Consider the following 15,269-nt stretch of genomic DNA (forward strand, 5'->3'; position numbering starts at 1 on the left):
CCCAACTACCGCTAAACATTTAATTGATCTGTCTCCATCGTTCTTAATCCTCACCCATCATGATGTCCTTGGTGACAGACTGCAGCACCACTTCCTCAAACATATTTTCCACAAGAAGGAAAGGGGAGAAATCTTCAAAGATGAGCTCTTTAAAGCGTGGAAGCTCCTGTGGAGGAAGTTGACACAGATTCATCTATTTAAACACTGCATCGATCAATAAAAGCAACTTGTGTTTAATATTCTCCACTCATCAGGTAAGCACCAATCACAGCTCACCTGTTTTCTGAAGCCAAGCCATGATTGGTTGTTACCTGAGCCCTGAGCAACTGTGATGTCATTTTCAGTCGACAGAAGTGACAAAATGTTGAGATGGCTAAAAATGGGTGGATTTGCTGCTTAACTCATATTCCACAAACGTGATATTAATCAGAATGCCGTGTTCTACCTAGTGGGCCTGCATAGGACATATTTCTGAAAAAAATTGTTTGGGTTGCCTTCCTCTTTAAAGAGAAGAGGTTTGAAGAGAAGGCAGAACCTTTGCTTATGAGGCTCCTTTCCAACGGAAGCATCTTTCAGACAATCACAAAGAGCAACCTAAAAACCTTCATCTTTGCTAAAGCTTATTGTCAGGGCTGATTCAAGTTTGTCGACTTGTCGTCTTGATAGTGATTGATCGTGTTGATAGTACATGCCAATTGCAGATGCTAACAGTTTCACAGCTGTGCATTGTTCTCGCCATCTACCTATGGAGAATATTATATTACTAACCTGTCTCTTTCCTTGATTCTTTCTTTTTTCTCTTTAGTAGGAGTTTATTTCAGTTGTGCAGCCAAAAACAGCAACATGATTAGATCGAACTAGAAATAGTTAATTGCTGTATAAATTAATGTTAAAGCGGAAGTCAACCCAAACATATTTTTTTTCAAGAATATGTTCCCAGCAGGCCCACTAGTTGAAACACAGCATTCTGATTAATTTTGCTTTTGTGGAATATAAGCAGCAAAATGCACTCCTTTTTAAGCAATCCCTGTCGGCGGCCATTTTGTCTTCCGTCGCCTGAAAATGACATCACAACTGCTCACAACGACCAATCACGGCTCAGATTCAGAAAACAGGTCAGCCGTGATGGGTCGTTACCTGAGCCCTGAGTAGTTGTGATGTCATTTTCAGTCGACAGAAGACAAAATGGCCGCCCCCAGAGATGGCTAAAAACGAGTGCATTTTGCTGCTTAATTTATATTCCACAAACGCAAAATTAATCAGAAGTTTCAACTAGTGGGCCTGCTGGGAACGTATTCTTGAAAAAATTATGTTTGGGTTGCCTTCCGCTTGAAAAACATACCTCTCTCTGAATTTACATCCAACAAATTGGATTGACTTGATGATTTAACAGTGTACAAGAGTCACAAAACGGGGTACTATAATGTAGTATAAAGCAAGCAAAACAAAATGATTTGTAAAAATACACTGCAGTAGGGTGCTATTTACGGGAGTGCACGTCGGTGCGAGCTGCTGCAGCATGTAGGGGATTATGATCTGCAGCAGAGCCTCTCTGAAGAACTTCTTGCGTACTGTGCTGCTGTCGTAATCATATTTCTGGAGGGAGAGAGCGGTAACCCAGAGTGAGATTACTGACTACTAGAACATCTTTTTCTCTCCAATGCTAGTCATTAGTATTGAACTTTTAAAAAATTATCTGTTATGTACAATGCCAGTTTTCTCTCTTTCCAATTTACCTTGAGAACTCTGTCCTGGCACCCTTGGATGGTTTTGCACATGTCATTTTCTCCCTGGGCAGCCAAAGCCTGTTGCAGCAGCTGCTCAAAGGTGTGTACTGCATTGTCCATTTGCTGTCGAAACAAAAAAAACAAAAAAACACAAGTAGTAGTATTTCCATGGTTTAAAATGCCACGCTCGACCACTAACAAGCAACTGCGAAGTTTCTTTTAGCCAACCAGTAGATTTGCTCTCAGCCACACTGACGCTGCGTTGACGATTGGCAGTGTGCAAACATTCCATAGCGAAAGGCATCTCGAATTCTCACCTCCCTCATGAGGATTTGTGCCCTGCTGACAAACACAGAAGGGCTCGAGACGTCGAACCTTTGCTGTAGTCCCTCCAGGTTTAGCTCCTCCACGTTGTCATAGCAACTCTTCATTTTGACTGGGTGGAAGGCGAGCATGGAAAGCCTCTCCATGTGCTTAGAAGAAATATACACAAAAGCATGATACGATGCAGGGTGGCACTACATATCGGCAACAAATGTGCCCCGAGCCAATATGACTTACCTCTCCCAGTTGTTCTTTGTCTCCTCCATTTAACATGTTTTTGCTGATGTCCACCACCTCCTTGAAGAAAACATCCCTGACCTCAGCAAATCCTCGGCTGGTGGGCTCCATAAGGGCCTCTAAGATGGAGTTGATGTAAGGTTGGACACTCCTCTTCAGGAGAGACTCAGCTTTGGGTAACACCAGGGCTGCACATATTTGTGTCACACACAGGAAAACATGTTAACATCATTTACTAAGATGATAACATTAATAAGGCTACGTGAAATGGTTACTTTTCTGACTTTGTGACATTTAACACTATAGGTAACAAAATGAAAAAAAAGCTAAAGATTCCATTTCATCCGATCTCTAATATTACATGGACAAGGATTTAAATGATTAACGGATGGACAAGGATTTAAATGATTAACGGATAAACTCAGAAGCGACCCATAATATGCAGCTGATGAAATGCCCTCGTTCCGCTTCACCTGAAATTGAGTGAGTGCGCGTGGGGGGAAAAAAATCTATAGCAACCAACGACAAATTGATTTTTGAACATTAAATGTGTTCTGTGTGTAATTCATGCAACATGAATACAGTACACAGCAGAGTAGAAATTCGAATTAGCACAATAAATAAACAATGACAGGTTCGCTGCTCATAGGGTTTGATGGTGTCAAATAAAGCTGATATAGGCCAATCAGGGTTTTTCCCATTTTTGGGGCGTAAAGCTGGACAAAAAAATAGTATCATCTGCACTAGTGTCTTTGAATGTTGATGAGAATATTCCACATTGTGTGTCGAACACAGGAGTCTCCAATGTTTTTGAAACTGAGAGCGACATTTTGGGAACTTATTAATGCAAAGCCGCTACCAGTTGAACAGAAACTTCTAGAATAACGAGTTCACTGAAGTTACATTTAATATTATTATTGTGTGTCATTATTAATTAATTAATTATATTCATTCATGTGAAGAAAAAATTCAAAATACTTTCTCACAATAATTACACAACAGATCAATATGCGACACTATTTTTAAATTTAAAAAAAAAAAAAAAAAAAAAAAAATCAGCCAGTGTAAAAATACTTCATTTAATTAAAATGAACAAGTAGATTCTATGCAATTAATCTGGAATTTTAGAGACAGCAATCATCATCTTGTTCAAACTGTGCACTTTTTGATACAACTGATCATCACGTTGTTTTTCTGATATCGGAACAATGTCATTAAACAAACTCTCTTAAATTGATTTAAATTGAAAATATGATCGCTTACAGTTTGTACATTTTAAGACAGGTTTAAAAGTTCAGTAATAGCCGACCTAACATTGTAACACACAAAAAGCTTTGACATGAAATAGTTGACATGGTCAATCAAATTTTTAAAATTTTAAATTGATCTTGAGATCATGTCATCCATCTGATCTACATTTTATGACCACAAAAGGGTCCTTTATAATGACTGATAGTAATTCAAATGTGTTCAGCTGGATTGTTTAAACAAACCCAGCACTTGGAAGTGATACAACGTTGGAAAATATTTTCAGTGAATTGGGTTACCTCGAATCTTGCTGCTGACATGTTCTTTCGATGTGATGACCTGGTCCATGTCAGTTCTCAGCCTGGCATCCAGTTCAACCTTCTGAGACTTACAGGTTTCAAGAAGAGTTTCGTACTCACTGGTGGTCTGGGCCAAAACTTGCCTGTAAACTGCATCAGAGATCTAAAAAAAAAGCATTAACAATAATAAGCATTCTTCTCACTATTCCACCGTGCCTGTGCAACATTGTGTATTGTACAATCTCACGGCAACTCACAAACATCCAATCTCTTTGCCTTTGCTGCAGCTTTCCTTTCAGACGAGGACCAATTGCGTTCCTCATCTCAGGATGGAGACTCTCCATCACTAGATTTGCAAGAATCTGGACACACATACAAACATTCCATGTTAAGTAATGATGGCTAAATAATTACACTCTTTCTTGCAGTTAACCTTTTTAAGTTGGCCTTCCTTGTCTTGTTTTTTTATTTGCTCCAGGGGTGAGGTCTATGTGTGTTGGACTATTATCCACTCACCCTCAACGTGACCCAAGGAACCACCAAAATAAACTTGAAAAGACACAGTGTGCCTGTGAGATGATGGATTCAGAGGCAGGAAGTAGTATACACTAGTACAAATACAGAAAAGACACATACGTACAGAAAGGAGCTTTGTGTGTAACACAAATATGCTTCAATGTTTATCTACAGTGTTGGCAATGAATGTTTTGTAGCTCAAAAACAATGATGAACAAAGTGTAATATTAGCCTATGGATAATGTTACCTTATGTTTACCCTGTGTGCTAACCCGTTCTCTATCAATATTTGCCTTTCATAATGTTGGAACTGAACAGTATCCTGCTGAGAGGCAACTAATCGATGTGCAAAATGTTCAATCAACACGAGTGACGGTGCAGCTGAAACATTTTGTGACAATGCAAATAGTTGAAGAACAGACAAGATCATTTGAATAATTTATTATGAAACCACAAATGTTGTGTTTTCATAGACTGTGTCTGGCTATATTGCTCTCGGACTGATTTGTGTTAAAAAAAAAAAAAAAAAAAGTATTTGTGTCACAAGTCTAAATGGCAGTTCCATGCTCAGCACTGGACGATTATATTTTTCATTAATGAAACACCCAAGCATCCTCTGCATGGCATAAAAAATTAAATATATAAATATTGTCAGAATGAAAATGAAAACAACGCGCATTGAAATGACAATCTTGTATTTAGGTATTAGCTTTTCCATATTATTGTTATAAATTGAAAAATGCCCAGCTTGACACATTCCCAAAATACACAAAATGTTGTCTGTCATTTACCACAATCTAAAAACGAAGAATATCTTATCAAGCAGAAAAATTTGACACACATTTTGAGTGGCAAGAAACGGTACACACAGTGTGTTTGCTGGGACACACTAACGTAATCTTTGATAAACCAGCACCAGCAAGCCGATACCAGAAGAATTGCATAGAGCCGCAGAACAGGCAATAAGCAAGGGAAAGGTGACGCCAATGAACACAGGATGATTCAGGAGCTCCCTTAGAAAAGTGAAAGGGACTCATTCAAGAGAGAGAGCCACTCACTAGTATGTGTGTGTGACCTTTTGCATGCTGTTAAAGCACAAGGGGTGGAGAATGACTGGTGTTTCTGACACTCTTCTACATTCATGTGTTAATGCATTCTTGTCTCACAGTGTGTAAAATGGGTGTGCGCATGATGAAAAAAATGCCTTTTTTCAGTCTTTAGACAGCAACTCTTCTTTTGTACAGTATTTTACAGGTTTTTTTCTACCATTTCCAAGGGCAGTGGATGAGGACTTGGGCCATATGTTGAGGAATGGCATTCAGCATACTTACACAAGATAAAAAGTAAGCATTATTACTTTTTTAAATGAATAATTTATGTCGGCGGCACGGTGGTCGACTGGTTAGCACGTCCGCCTCACAGTTCAGAGGTCGTGGGTTCAATCCCAGGGAGGCCGGCCTGTGTGGAGTTTGCATGTTCTCCCCGTGCCCGCGTGGGTTTTCTCTGGGCACTCCGGTTTCCTCCCACATTCCAAAAACATGCATGGTAAGTTGATTGGATACTCTAAATTGCCCCTAGGTGTGATTGTGAGTGTGCATGTTTGTCTTTGTGTGCCCTACGATTGGCTGGCAACCAATTCAGGGTGTCCCCCGCCTACTGCCCGAAGACAGCTGGGATAGGCTCCAGCACGCCCCGCGACCCTTGTGAGGATAAGCGGTATCGATAATGGCTGGATGGATAATTTATGTCATGATTTTTTTTTCTTTTAAAATGCATTCACTTATAAAGAAAAAAGAGAAACGCAGACATCACTGAGAACATGCAGGTGCTGGTTGTTGGTATATCCAGCCCTGATTGTACCGCAACTTGCAAATTTTTGCAACGTGATAATGACCATGTACGGCTAGAATATCAGTCAGTTGAGCACAGACCTCTGCCACGGCTGAACTGTTTACATAATGTACAATGCCAAAATGGTGGCTAGGAACAAAACAAAATTGTGGTGGCCAAAATTTTTTTGCAAAGTCTGGTATGTTGTAACACAGATGCGGTTCAGACTTAAAACCTTCATTCACAGGGCACTTGGGATTGCTGACAGGTTCTTTTCAAACTTTAACTCAGTTCAATGTAATCTATCCTTCCATTTTCCAAGATGAGACCTATCCCAGTGGGGTACCTTGGACTGATCACCAGTCAGCCACAGAGCTGACAGCCATTCACACCTACAGCTACTCTATGTTTCAGACCACACCCACAATACAGGTTAAGGTCTCATTCGAACCCACAATCAATTGCTGTTAAATAAATGGAGTGTACATCGTCACATGGATGTAATTTTTCTCACATGCACCGCTGTCACAGACCGTCTACACAGCTATATTCAGCGTTACAGTAGCTCTTGTTATGATCACGTAGCCAATCAAAGCCAATCAAAATCGTTCTTTTAACGGAAGAGATTTGTGGGATTGAAGATACGGGCAGCAGCAAGGCTTCTTCAAAAGGAAAGTTGAACATCATTATGAATGAGTATAGAGTATGGACCAAACATTTACTACTTTTCCAGAAGCTAAACAAAATGATTTATTTACTCGAAATGTGCACCCATCTGTTCTGCTTGAAAGTGAGGCATAATTTGCCTGTTCATTACTTAAAATTTAGTCTGAAATTCTTGTGCTGTTTTACTTCTAATTATTTGCCCATATTTTCTTTTTCAGTTGCAGGCATCAAAATACGTTTTATTATCGGTATTATTTCTATTAAATGTGAACTGATTTCAGGGTTTATAATCGTGTGAAAAAAGCACTTGGTTTTTGTTTGTGCTTCTGAGTATACATTTGGTCATCTTTATGTATTGTTGTCCTTTAGTGTGATTACAATAGCTTCATTTAGAGCACATACCGTTTTATTTCACAAGATTTCAAAGAAAAGCATTGTTCTTGCAAAACCACAATTATGTTCTGAAAACAAAAAGAAAATTTGCCATTTGATATGGTTTGATGGGTCGGCTGCAAAAATGGTAACATTTTGAGGTCCAGACCTTTGCCCTGAGAAATCTATCCCAATTTTGATTGAAGATCCATGCTTTGTGTTTACAGTAAACATATTTTCCCCCCCAAACTAACACTTTTATCATCTCACAATATAAATCAATAATCAAAAAATAAACCTAGAGCTGTGGCTTTCTGTAGGCGTCAAAAGCAGGATTAATGAAGATTTTGAATTCAATAATCTTCAACAAAAACGATGCTGTGCTTGAAATACTTCCGGTTTATACTCTTCTTTCAAATTTACAGTGTCAAACACAATTGTGTGCTGCCATCTAATGGCCAACAGTGGAATTACACCCAAAATAATCAGTAGGCAGAACAAAATAGCTATAAAGTGAACAAAAAAATAACTTGTAGTGAAGGTTGTTTACAGCAATTTTGTATTCAAGTGAACCAAGCACACAGTTTAAAACATTTTTTACTGTACACATTTTGGGCCTGCAAGAGGAAGCCAGGAGTGAACAGTAAAAACCCATACAAGCGCAGGGTTAAGTCATCAAAAACATAGGTAGTGAGTGCCCAACCTGTGGAGGAGTTCCACACATCATGTCCCAGGTGCCATAGTGTCCTTTGGCTTGTCTATACAGTCTCACACTGTCAGTGAAGGCTGGCGTCTGAACAGTGCAGTCTTCTGGCAAACCTGTGAGTGGTAGAGGATAGTTGTTAATGTGAACGAAACAAGCAAGAAGACAAAAATAAAATAACACCATCTCCGGGGCAATATGGATTCCTTTTTAGCGATTTTATAATTTACAGTTAAAAGTCTACACACCCCTGTTCAAATACCAGGTTTTTTGTGACCAAAATAAACAAAATCCCACCATTAATGTGACCTATACTGTGCAACTCATTATTATTATTATTATTATTATTATTATTAGTATTATTGTTTTTTACTTTTTAGAGGGGTAGTTAAAATAACTGAAAAAATGTGGTTGTCCAAGTGTGCACATGCTATGTTTGCACTAAATATACTTTTTTGAAATATGATCAAAACATTCAAACTTTGCAACAAAATCTCCCAAGCATATATGAAAAAAATATATTATGGGGCCTTAGACAAGGTGGAAGAAATTATTATGAACAGGGTGAAATAGCAGTCAGGCTTTTGCTAGATTGAAATTTAAATTTGAAACATATCAGCTGCACCTTAAATTGTGCCATGTGTGTGCTGCCTCACATTTAACATGAGTTTAAATGTGATTACCGGTAGTTCATTCTGAACACAGCCAGAACCCAGTTATAAAAGGGTGTGCATGCTTGTGCAAACACATTATTTCAGATTCGTATATTTTCTTCCCTTCCTGAAAAGATTTTTAAAAAATGTCAATTGAATTGCAGGAGTTAAAGGTCACATTAATTGGGGAAAATTGTCTCATTTTAATACTACACTCTAAAAACAGTTGGGTTAAAAAATAACACAATTTTGGGTCAGAAATTGACCCATCCACAACTTGGGTCAATTCGACCCAACTTTCTTGGTTGTTTTTGCAGAAAACAACCCCAAAATGGTTAGTTTTGTGAAAAATAACCCCCCAAAATGGACTGTTTTGTACAAAACTATGCAAGAAAGTCGGTCAAATTGACCCAATTTGTGTAACAGTCCATTTTTGACCCAAAATGGTGTTATTTTTAACCCAATTTTTTTATAGTGTACAAAAACATAGCAATTGGAGACGGGTTTTACAATATATGGTATGGTGCAGTAAGGCGTGAGAAAATCTCTATATAATAGATGTACAATGGCTATGAATTGCCTTCATTGCCTGGCCATTTATAGTCAAAAGTTTCCATAAGTGATGACAAAGATGAATCTTTGTGTCTCGAGAATAAACCTAGCATAACCAAATGTCTGCTCAACTCCTCAAAAGAGGAAGATACTTTTTTGGGGGTTTGTGACAGACTTGACATGATTACTGACACACCCAACAAACAGGAACATAGCAGCCGTGCTAAAACAGCGGCGTGTTTTTAGGAAGTTACTTACGGTCATGTGGTTATGCTGAAGTGATGAGATTGAACTGGCTTTAGTAAAAAATACATAAATAAAACAGCCATCAAGACCTCAGTACACAAGACACGTAGCCAGACACCAATAATGAGTAGTTCAGTCTAATAAAAAAAAATATTCTCGTAAAATAACATCGGTGACATTTGCTGTACAAAAAAAACGTTTTGCATTTCAGTGCATGCTTCAGCCCGGATTTAAATGTTAATTATTAATAATAATTATGACTCAAGCTTTTTTTCGAGGCCTAAACATATTGTGCTTTCGCAAAATACCATTACAACTTGTGTTGTATTTACATTTCAGTAAAAGAAGAGATATACTTATCATATTAAAGTCAATCTCACATTGTGGCTTTTTCCTCCCTAAATTGCCCCAATGCTTCTGGTTCATTTGTCACTTGCCACACCTACCGGGCCAATGTTATGATTCCTGGTCTGTGACTCAGAAGAGGCTGACAAAGTCAGGAAGTGAGTAAGAAATTGTTGGTAGCGGGGGCCAGGGTAAACCCGACAGGAAGCTGCCCCTCCCCATCACTTTGCAGTGATGGGTGAAAGGGGCCAGTGGAAGATAGTCTTTGGTAAATGTTACATGTAGACGTTAGACTTAGAAGAATAAAACAAACTCCTCCATACCAGTGAACATTTTCACATTAAACCAATCCTGGATGTGTGAATAAAATCTCCTGCAGCAACTTCCCAATTTAAAATGTTTTTCAAAGATGCATGAACAAATGTGTATTGTGTTGCGGCTGTCTGTCACCGCGACACAACACAGCACATTTAGAAGAGCCAAACAAACACCCAGTGCACTATGAAACAAGCTTTTCCCTTACTTGACTTTCTGAACCTGGGGGAGAAAAGCAGATAATGCGTAAAGCTCAGGCAGGAAGAGAAAGCAGAACCATTGAAAGTTTTGTTTTCAATTTATGAAAATATGCACCGCGGTTGACCCTGTGAAAGCCTAAATTATTGCTTTGTGACAAAGTGAGACGATATCCAAGCTGATGATAACTTGTGAGTTAAGTGATACACAGTACAGGCCAGACCTGTTGTAGCTCAAAGTCTGTATCAAGTTTTATTGAGTGTTCGATTGGTTTAACAGGCTGCCAGGAATAAAATGCAAATGTTATCTTGTTTGTTTTGGTTAATAATTATGTTTGCCAATGGAGTGTCACTAGTATTGACATTGGACTTTCTCTTAATCCTGCATTTTTCTTTTTTTTTTCACAAATGAGAAGCCATGTCTTTTTACATCTAACAATATTTTTGGTCCCTACGCCAAGCAGTTTAACCACTAGACTACACAGTTCCTCTGCAGTGTCTATGTGGGCACTGTGTATAAATAGAACATGTGGCAGCAATTACCACAGCGTACATTTTGAGGTATTTCCCTCGCCAGGCTGACTCAATTTGATGGGACGTTTAGCAAAATAAAATTCCCAGGCCTTCAAGCCATCATTTTGCAATGGCCTTGTCTAAACTTATCGAGTTGACAATCGATTCAAGGCTTCAGACTACTTGCATACGTGTGAAACTGAGTTTTATACTCTTTACATCAACATTTTGAGGGTTCAGGGGGTGTTAAAGATTTGACTCCTTTTATGTAGCTAAATAAATGAACAAAATGATTTGGAGGAACTCTCAGCATGACAGTTCTGTACAACACTGCAATACAATGCCATAAATAGACAAACGGTTAAAATATTACCTCATGGGCCTTGAAACTAAAAATGAGCTAATGAGCTATTCTGGTACAGGTGGCTCACATTCTACAACCGTGGCTCGCACATGACAAGTATATCTGTGCATACATTCTGATAGTTACTATATTCCCCACGCTGCTTTGTGTTCCAACATATAATGACTGCAAGACATGCGGTAGTCATAAATGAGCAGAACGGTGCTCCAATCACCGCAAAGCTCATTAGTATGTTTAATATTCAGAAGAAAACAGACCGCTCAAAATTCCAAGCGTATTTGAACAAGACCTTTTTTTTTTGGTTTACCTAATTTTCAACTCACTTATCTTGTAAACCAGATAAAATCAATGATTATGAAAAAAAAAAAAAGTGGTCTTTTTTTATGGTCTTTTCTAGCGGTACCTTAAATTTTGACCAGCCATTTTTTTTCTTTTTATGATCTTGTTGAACCACAATTCAAAAGCAATATCTGATTTTCATTGGTTAATTTTCTTGCACGTTTTTATGTACCATTGCTTTTGTCAGTTATTCAGTTGACCATTGAGTCTTTTTATTTCATTAACCGAGTGGAACCAACACTTTGTGTTCACGTGTAGCTGAAAGCTTTATCCATATACTGTACAGGAAATGTTTTTTTTTTTTTTTTCCCCCCGTCCTTTACCATGCAATTCAGTAAGTTTAAGTAGCAATAGGGGGAGGAGAGTTGGCTGTGATTGATGGTATTCTGGAGGCCTGTGGGGACTCATAGAGGCCTCTAACTACAAATAGGAGACCAAATTATTCTGTTGGCCAAAAAGCAAAGTCATGTTTAAATGTTCAAAACACTAATAAATTATGTCTCCATAGCACACATAGTTACATAAGCGCAGTTAAATGCGGTGACATTTTTTCGACACGAGAATCAAAATCAGCTTATGCATCTTACAGTCTGCCCTTTCTTCCAGAGAATTCACAAAGCCCGGTACTTCAATGATGTGTTGAAAATAGTGTTGTGGTACTTGAATGTGCTCCCTTCTATCACGTGCCAACTGCAAAGGCGCACATTTAGGTCAGCTCGTGAAGTTCCTTCTCAGCGGGATACTGGCTGCTGTTGTTTCATTCTGTGGCGTACATTCATAGCGACAGGTCGACCAATCACATCACCACCATCTTTCTGGGCGATGAGGTCATTGTTTAACACAAATAATTAGCAGGGCACTGATTTTGGGAACGCTATTAAGCACTCTGGTGTATTCAAGTTATTTTTAACTCAATAAACAGGCCAATCGTTTTTTTTTTTTTTTGTATTCATCTGAAAACTGCCTTGCATGAAGAGTTTGAATAGTCTGCAGCTATCAGTTGATTCCATGAAGGATGTACTCAGTGATCAAATGCGAGAACCTCTACCTTTGGAAAAGCTGCTGCTCTCCAGAAAATATTGCTACAAGATTATTGCTAGCATTACATGTGACAGTCGAGACTATACAACCTGTGATAAAGACTTACATTTATTTCGTAACCTTCATTAACTGCATGCAACATCTACCTAACTGTATCTATATGCTTTTGCATCAAATTCATTAAAAAAGGCAAGGTTGGGACTGGTAAAACCTGATTTTTTTCCCTTATAGGACATTTGGGAATACAATTAGACAAAGCTAATCAAAGCAACTCACTTTTAAATTGCCTGCCTAGAGGGCAGGGGTCATGTCCGCAAAATCATTTTATGACCCCCAGGAATAGTCTTTGCCTGTTCTGTTTTTCCTCAAAATGCCAACATGACAGAGGTGAGACTGGGCGTGTTAACGCAGGCCAAAGTCATGAATGTCATCAATTCACACTGATGCAATTAACCTCTGCATGCCAAAGCCAGAGTCAAACACCAACACAGCTCCAGTTCCTTATGACATGTTCTTGAAGCCCAGCCTCACAGATGGAATGTACAACAGGGACTACGTGAGCATGCCCAAACAGGTCGTGTTGAGAAAGAAAAGGCTGAACAAGACTGGATACAGGCAGGGACTGGTTTTGCTTTATGACCAAAATGTATGCACGACTTGTTCTTTTAAATCATTTACACCCTATGTCTGGTTTGGGACCCTATTTCCTGCGTCATTTGAAGCAAAAAGATAACCATTCACCAAATGAACGTTCACTTTTCACTGTAAGCTTTTGGCACACATCAGGATCTATCCAAGTAAGTTATAGATTAACTACTGGTACTATAAAGAAAGCCTTTGAGCGTTGATCAGCATAGGTGGCTGCTATGAGGGTGTGTCTTCAAAGTACAGTAAAACCTGATGCTTCTATACCAGGGGTCACCAACTCTGGTCCTTGAGTTGCAAAAATTACAACCGCAAAATTACAACCAAGGCCACTATCCTGCATGTTTTAGATGGTTCCCTCCTCTCACACTGTTTCAAATAATCAGGATCCTTATCCAGTTTGTGCGGAGCTTGCTGATGAGCTGATCGTTTGAATCAGGTGTGTCGGAGGAGGGAAACAGGATAGGGGCCCTTGAGGACCGGAGTTGGTGAACCCTGAACATAAATGAGTGCCATACCCTTTACTATGGATGTAACGATTAATCGAAAATCAATTTGCCCTGATTAATCGATTTGATTAATCGATTAAATGTGATTAAATTCATCTAGAAAATTATGTCTTCAAATGTTTTTTCATTCCAGATGCATCGCACATTTTGAATTTGCAGATCAAATTAAGTTTTTGCGCCAAAGATCATTGCATACTGCGTTTGTGGATGGCTGCAGAACCACACTAGTGCACAGAGACAAACATGGTAGCAAAAAAAAAAAAAAAAAATCTAATCAAATCGAAAATCGGGAACTGAAAATTGAATCGGATCGGGGCTTGAGTGAATCGTTACATCCCTACCCTTTACACGACAAAATGTCTGTTCTGATAAGACTTTGTCCTTATCTGAGCTCTGAGCAACTGTGATGTCATTTTCAGTCAACAGCAAATGGGAAAATGGCCGCACCCCCCAAGATGGCTAAAAACGGGTGGATTTCGTTGCCAAAGTCATATTCCACAAACACAACATTAATCAAAATGCCTTGTTTAGAGTCTATTGGGGTCACAAAAACATGTTATTGTAAAGAAAATTTTGGAGTTAGATTTCTTTGAAATAAAATGTTTTGAATTTCAAACCAAGAAGAACATTAACCTCTTTAAACTTTAGTCCATTATCCCCACCTTTTAATTTAGTTCATTTAAAGAAGTGTGAACCATAACAAGTGGTCCAAGACATCCAACCAAAGCTATTTTCAAATTAACTCTACAGTTGTGTGGCGAGAGATCCGGGCAAAAGTACCGGTAAAATTGCCTCCCCCAACCACTACAGCGGGATTAAATCATCGAAATGGATCAAAATCTCTTCACTCAAGAGTACATGAGGCCCCGCCCCCTACTCTCATCAGTTTAAAATGTGGGTGAGTAACTTATATTCTCATCAAATAAAAGTTGATTTTACCGGTAATCGTTTGGAGTACAATTAATCCACTACATTGAGTGAAATTTATTCTGAATATTTTACTCATGCAAGTTTTAAGAAATTTTACTGTTGAGACTGGGACCTAAGTATAATTTTCCTTGATTAGAGTAAAATACACTCTCCGAAATTATTTTAATAATTTAATAATAATTATTGAAATAGTCAAGATAATAATTTTGACATTGAAGTTTGTCTTACTATAAATGTCTATGTGGGTAGTTGTCATTTATTTTCTTCTAATCACAGGTTCATTGTATCGACAGCTAAATTAATTTCGCCGATACGTTTCAATATTATAAGGGCTGTATTCAAGCTCTCTGTGTTAATTATGATCTGGCAAAGATCATCAATATCATTTGTTTAACCATGGCAGCATAGAGAGAGGCTGTGTTGTATGACAAAATAAACATTTCAGTCAAGCTGTGTAACGTGCTGTCAACATATCACGCCGGAAAACAAGTTTGCATGGTGGATTCCTCAACTGACTTGCTAAGAAGTACGCACAAGACTGACAGCATGACAAAAATGTAATTGCAGAGTGTTTGTGCATCTTTGGGCATGTCTTTATTTCCAACTTGTCAACACACTGATCTAGACTGTGAGTCCCGCCTTTGCAAGAAATGGGGAGGTTCTAATGTGCAACTCAATGCTAAAAACATAACTATGTT

The 15,269-nt window shown here is 38.5% G+C and overlaps 1 protein-coding gene across 1 annotated transcript in view; it reads right to left on the reverse strand.

Moving 5' to 3' along the window:
* The window catches only part of niban2a (niban apoptosis regulator 2a), a 35,733-nt gene that overhangs the window by 3,242 nt on the left and 17,222 nt on the right, over window positions 1–15,269 (reverse strand). Inside the window, exons 6-13 of the mRNA XM_086052858.1 lie at window positions 7,923–8,038; window positions 4,093–4,197; window positions 3,836–3,998; window positions 2,289–2,476; window positions 2,045–2,200; window positions 1,737–1,850; window positions 1,489–1,596; window positions 55–166 (exon numbers count right to left, since the gene is read on the reverse strand). Of these exons, the coding sequence (XP_085908984.1) occupies window positions 55–166; window positions 1,489–1,596; window positions 1,737–1,850; window positions 2,045–2,200; window positions 2,289–2,476; window positions 3,836–3,998; window positions 4,093–4,197; window positions 7,923–8,038 (1,062 nt within the window). The remainder of the gene's footprint in view (window positions 1–54; window positions 167–1,488; window positions 1,597–1,736; window positions 1,851–2,044; window positions 2,201–2,288; window positions 2,477–3,835; window positions 3,999–4,092; window positions 4,198–7,922; window positions 8,039–15,269) is intronic.

Source organism: Filicampus tigris, chromosome 15, assembly GCF_054856515.1.
Source record: "Filicampus tigris isolate MCC_2025a chromosome 15, RoL_Ftig_1.0, whole genome shotgun sequence".
NCBI lineage: Eukaryota > Metazoa > Chordata > Actinopteri > Syngnathiformes > Syngnathidae > Filicampus > Filicampus tigris.